Genomic DNA, 6,000 nt, shown 5'->3' on the forward strand with positions numbered 1-6,000 from the left:
GAGTTGCTGACACTGTGTTGTTGAAAATAAAGGGAATGGGGCAAATGTTACCTTATCAACTAAGCATGCGTTACCATCAAAAGCATGTGATAAATCTTTTGTTGTTTCCACAATCTGAACTGCTGGGCATGAAGCACATTCCTACCTTTTAAGAATTAACAGACTCCTATATAAGTGCCATTGTTTTGTTTGTCGCTGCTGTCAGACTAACCAGTGTAAAGTAACTGGAGCAATCACACTTGTCCACTTTTTACAGAGAAGTAACAGAAGAGCTCTCACACTCTTGCTGGGCGCAGTCTTGCAAGCTTGGTGAGTTTAAGATGTTCAGCAGATTTTATGTAACATCTACCATAGTTACTAAGAGATTGGAAAATACTTCATCAATCTCATGTGATATGAATAGACCATCCTGTGCCTTTCAAATATGTTCAAGGAATAGAAAATTGATGTTTGAAACTGAAATAGATGTTCACTGAATTGAATATTTCTACATCAATAGCAGCAACTTCAGCATCTGCATCTAGCAGTACTTCCATTCTCATCCTGCTCTTCCAGAAAGCCCAGAATATGATGCAGTTTCCAGAAGACGTGGCTACCATTAGCTGTTCTGATTTAGCACAGCTGATGCCAGTCTGGCTGGGGGTTAACTCTTGACAATTCAAAGAGACTAAATACTCACATACACGAGTTGGTTAACTACAGGTGGGGTCATGTTATAACACGATTGTCCTCCAGCTCTGTTAGAGAAGATGGTTTGGCTGACTTTAATATAAACTACAACACGCCAGGACTCTGACTGACTCAGGTGGTTTGCTGCAGCAGATACACATCAGCGCATGCTAGCTACAGGCAACACTGCCAGTTTCTGCAGCGATGACAAAGAACATCATGTCACTATCTGGAAAAATCCATACCCTGAGAAATCAATCTATGCACTGGCAACTGCAGTTACTACCACATCAAAACATCTGCCCTGACAAATGCATACCTGAGTTCTGACATATTTGTTACAACAGGGCAAGCTTCCCTAAATAACTTTATAATGGGCTTGAAACATAGTCTTTAGATCTAAATTACATTCACAATGATCAGGCTGGAAGTACACAGGAAACAGTTGCTGTTGCAGCAGTTTCAGCTCTGATCTGGAAACAACCTCAAAGAAAGGTTGAATGAGAAGAAAACAATGGGGAGTATTAAACACAAGAGTTTTATTTGCATGTACTTATATAATTTCAGTATACCAGATCACTTGATCTGAACTCAAGATACCATCTTTCTCTTTTTGGGCACATAATTCAAAGAATTTCATTGCAACAGCTGGAGTTTCAGTTATTTAAATTACATTCCAACAACCCTGCCAACTAGGCAGCAAAACAAAAATGAAAGAAAAAAAATTATTGGACAGAGCAGCCTTCCTTCCTTCTAACTGGCAGTATCTCAGGCACATCGTGCTCAGCCTGGCTGTTACAGGACACGTCTCCATTCTAGTAGACTGGGCCTCGAAGTTTGGTTTGATTTTGGCTGCAGTTCATCAGACAGGCAGGTGTGCATTTGCTGGTGACCTTCTTACCCTCCTTTTGCCTCCTTCTCCTGAGCACAGGAGAGACCTGGAACTGCATGAAAGAGTTTTGCTGAAATATGCTAGTGTGGACTAGGGACACACAGGGATGAAAATGTCTTGCCTGTAAGTTCTAGAAAGTGACAACAATGAAGGATTTGTTCACTTTTTCATACCCAGCAGCTCTGTGCCCACTGGCAGGGCAGGACAGGTATGCAGTTAGACTTTAACTCACGCCCGCACACCACTGTGGACAGACTGGCAGGCAAAACCAGGCATGCCACTTATCTACCAGCTGCTGAAATATTTGATACTGTTGTGCATTTCTTCACTCAACACTGTTCTCATTAAGTCATTTTCTACATGCCAGTGTGCTACATAAGGGAAACCCACCTCTTTCCACAGTGTATATCCAGCACTGTCTTAAGAGCCTTGGTTGAGCTGCCCACAAAGGGAGCAGCCACCCCATTGACCACCTTTAAACGACATCCAAAGGCCCTTTCTGGATTTGCTGGGTATTACAGGCTTCAGTAAAAGACACATCACTTAATGACAAGCTGAATGAGAACAGCAATGGCAGAGCAATGGAAATTATGCTGGGGCTGCTATTCCTCTTTGCCTTCTTTTCAGATAGCACTGGCAACAGAGCTGTCTGCTCCCTTTGCCAGAATAAAGATCATATTCTGCACCTCCTTTCCAATTTCCCTATTCATAGAGCAACTCCTGCAATCCAGCATTGTAGAGAGTCCAAAAGAGTGACTCAAATGTGTGGTATCACTTGAACTTGAACCAGAACAACACAGTGGCTATTACACCTATCACTTTGTAAAAGCCACATGACCTTCCCTCAAGAAACACCACTTGATTTTAAATTGCTGATATTAAATCCTTCTATGTAAGCTCATATTCTGTAAAAGTTTAATGCAATTCTCTCCAATTTTCCATGAAAAAAGAAATTCTCTTATTTACAGTGTCTTTGAACTTGAGAGGTGAAGTGGCTTGAGAATACACACATTGTGCGTTTTCCATGTCTGGATTTGTCTGGATTTCCCTGGCCTTTTAAAAGACTTTCCAGCACTTCTTGAACCACAACAACTACTGGTAAACCACAGAAGCATTCATGTTATATATCTCAATGGGGCTTTGTTAAAAGTGGAAAGAGATGCTGCAGTATCTGTCCTTACACAAATGCTCTGAGAGGCCCAACACGCTTCCTCGTGCCAGGGCTGAGCTATCAGTAGTCCTTCTGGGAACTTTAATTGGGCACAAACCATAACAGCCCTCTAACCTAGGACCTGCAAGTCACACATTTAAGAAGAACTCCCCCCTTGCTAGCTTCCCTCTTCCTGTATGCATCAAACCCTCATTTCCATTTGAGTGTTGGTATATAAAGGGAACAACTACAAAAGCCGTCAGAGGCAACACGCAGGCTTCGTTCCGCTTGCTTGACAAGTTTATCTGATGTTTGCTTTGGCTGATTTTTATTACCCTGTGATTTCTGATATTTCAAGGCATGTCAGTTTGAGATTTCATTGCAGCAGTGGGCTGTAGTGAGTTGCTGAGAAGTTTTCTGGGTTTACAATTTACATGGTGGCAGGGTTGTTTCAGACAACTTTAAACATGGATGTTGCATTCAGTATGGAAGGATGGGTGCCCTAAACTTCAGAGATGTGTTAAAAACAGCAAACCAAGCAGTTTCCTGATAATCACAACCTCTTTTTGTAACCTCAGTTTAAGCATGTAATACGTGTGTCCCAGTTTCGCTTTTACTAGAACTGTATACTCAGTGTGTAAGCATCTCCAAAGTACTTTGAGCTTTTTTTATGACTGAAAGCACTACAGAGATATTAGGTAATATAAAAAGAGAGAGAGATATAAGAAGATTTCATTGTGAGGCAGGGAGTTATGGCAGAGGGAAGTCCAGAGCAAAGCACACTGCTGGCTGTGGCTGCCCAATTAACTGCGAGGACAGGTTGCATGATGGTGCATGGTCCCTTCTGGCACGTGGCAATGCACATGCTGCACCTTCTTCATCCTCTCCCCCTCTCTTGCGTGCCTATTCTCATTAAAAAATGAGAAAATCAACTCTGTTATCCATTGCAACCCCTTCTGAAACTATATCTTAAGAGTTATTTCACTATAAAACATACCTAAGACTTTGAAACACTAGCTCTTCTTTCAAGATGCTAAAAATTTACTTGTATATTTTCTGTATTGCCTAAAGTCAGACAGTGGACCTTTAAGCTTTCAAAATCTCTTTCGAATTGCAGTTTCTTTCTGGTTCTCTTCCCACCAAGAGAGAATACAGTTAAAATAACTTTGGAAGGTCTGAGGTTTCAGGAAAGTCCCTTCTTTTAACAAAGCTCTGATCAAACAGATATCAAGCATCTATCGTAGTACAACAGTTTGGTGCATTTGTTACGCCTTCCTAACAAATGTGGAAATACATGTTTCTTCCAAAGGAAAGATATATTTCCATTAATCCTTTTTCAGAAGTTTTGCAGTTTAGTTGTTATCTTTCTTGTGACGGGCACAAAACGTGTGCAGTAATCTTGCGCTATGCTAGGAAAGAGCAGCATGATCCTTGCTGCCCTCTGCGCTTATACTCCCTGTCAGAGTCCCAGGAAGTCTCTGGTTTCCTCCCACAAGCAATGCAAGACACAAACGATAAGCCTCACATTTCGTGCTTCTAAAACACCACAAAATACTCGACTAAAGCCAGGACTCTTTTCCCACCGCCTGTAGAGAGATGCCCGCTGTCCAGTCAGCAGCTGCCAGCGAAGCCCCGTCCCATCCGTTTCCCCCAAGCTCGCTGGTTTTCCCCCAAGCTCGCTGGTTTACCCCCAGCAATATCTCGCAGCTTGCCGCAGACCACGGGCCACGCGCTGAGGCCACAGAACACCACCCCGAGGCACTCCAGGTGCCCGAGCAGCTCACACACACGGCCGGCAGCAGCCGCAGCCCCGTGGCACCGCGGCCAGGGGCGGCTGCCGCTCCCCGGGGCGGGGAGGGTGTGCGGCTCCAGGACGTGCCGGGACACCTGAGGGCAGGTGCGCGGGCGGAGGCGCCGCTGCCCGCTTCCCTCCATCCTGCCCGGCGCTGCCCTGCCTGCGCCCCCGCCGGTGCACGCTCCCCCAGGAGAAAACGAGACCGCGCACAGCAGGGTCCCATCAGACCCCCCCCAAAAAAAAGCCACACACACACCCCCACACAGCCCGGGCATGGGGAAGTGCTGCGCGGGGAAGGGGTCCCGCCGCCCGGTTACCTGGATGGCGCGTCCCAGCGGGGCGGCGGCCGGGCCCCCCACCAGCTTGCAGAAGAGCTGCGGCCGCCCGCCGCCGCCCGCCGCCTCCCCGCAGGTGGCCGTGGCCCAGATGCGGGCTGCCGCCGCCAGGTTGAAGTAGGGCGGGTGGAGGCTGAGCCCCGTCCCGCGGGCGGCGCCGGGGCCCGGCTGCGCGGCGCAGAGGGCGAGGAGCGGCGGCAGCAGCGCCCAGAGCGCCGGGGAGCCCGGCGGCGCGGCCATCCTGCGCCGGGCTCTGCCCTCGCCGCCCCGGGGCGGCACTGCCGCGGCGGCGGGCGTGCGGGAGCGGAGCAGGAGAAGGAGCGGCCACGGAGAAGGAGAAGGAGCAGGAGCAGGAGCAGGCTGGGGGCTGCCCGCACCTCTCTCGCGTCCTGCCTGCGCTGCGCGATGCGGGCTGGGGCGGGACGAGGCGCAGCCCCGTCCCCCGGGGCGTGCGGGTGCGCTGGACGGGGCGGGACGGGACGGGACGGGGGAAGGGTCTCGGGGCTGGCGGGGTTGCCCCAGGTGTGTGCCCGGGCGCCCAGCTCCGCGGGCATGCCCAGAGGTGCCGCCCCCTGGCTCGGCTGGAGCTCTGTGAGCCTCCTCTTCCCCGCTAAGTGCGCGGGTCAGTCTTTGTGACCGTGAAGACGTCTCAGAGCATGCTACCTTCATAATCTGCCCGCAACACGTTACGTTGTGGATGCCCCATTCCTGGTAGTGTTCAAGGCCAGGCTGGATGGGGCTCTGAGCGTCCTGGTCTAGTGGGCGGTGACCCTGCCCAGGGCAGGGGGCTTGGAAAACTACATCATCATTAGAGGTTCCTTCCAACCCAAACCATTCTGATTCGCTGATAACCCCTGACCTGCCATGTCACATACAAGGAGTAAAGTTAAGGTGTCCAGGCTTCCTCCACGAGCAGGGACATTCCCACACAAGGTTGGGGATCCCCACATCCCTGCTGCTCTCTGCAGGTCCTCAGGAAAATCCTGTGTGACTGTTGCAGAAATCGCAGCTCCTCTTGCCATTTTCAGTGCTCTGAGGCTGCTGGAAACCGTGCAATCTGGGCTACCCTCTTGCAATGCACAGTCAGTGCTCGCAGCTCCTTGTGAAATGGATGTTCCTGCTCATCCACGGCAGACAATGAGTCTCCTGTCTTTTTGAA

General features: G+C 49.2%; 1 protein-coding gene across 1 annotated transcript in view; it reads right to left on the reverse strand.

Annotated features, from left to right (window-relative positions):
- LAMA3 (laminin subunit alpha 3) overlaps positions 1 to 5,083 on the reverse strand; it is a 106,340-nt gene extending 101,257 nt beyond the window's left edge. The window contains exon 1 of the mRNA XM_068190621.1: positions 4,824 to 5,083. Coding sequence (XP_068046722.1) covers positions 4,824 to 5,081 — 258 coding nt within the window. The 5' untranslated portion in view covers positions 5,082 to 5,083. The remainder of the gene's footprint in view (positions 1 to 4,823) is intronic.
- Between the last annotated feature and the right edge of the window lie 917 nt (positions 5,084 to 6,000).

Source organism: Anomalospiza imberbis, chromosome 1, assembly GCF_031753505.1.
Source record: "Anomalospiza imberbis isolate Cuckoo-Finch-1a 21T00152 chromosome 1, ASM3175350v1, whole genome shotgun sequence".
Classification (NCBI taxonomy): domain Eukaryota; kingdom Metazoa; phylum Chordata; class Aves; order Passeriformes; family Viduidae; genus Anomalospiza; species Anomalospiza imberbis.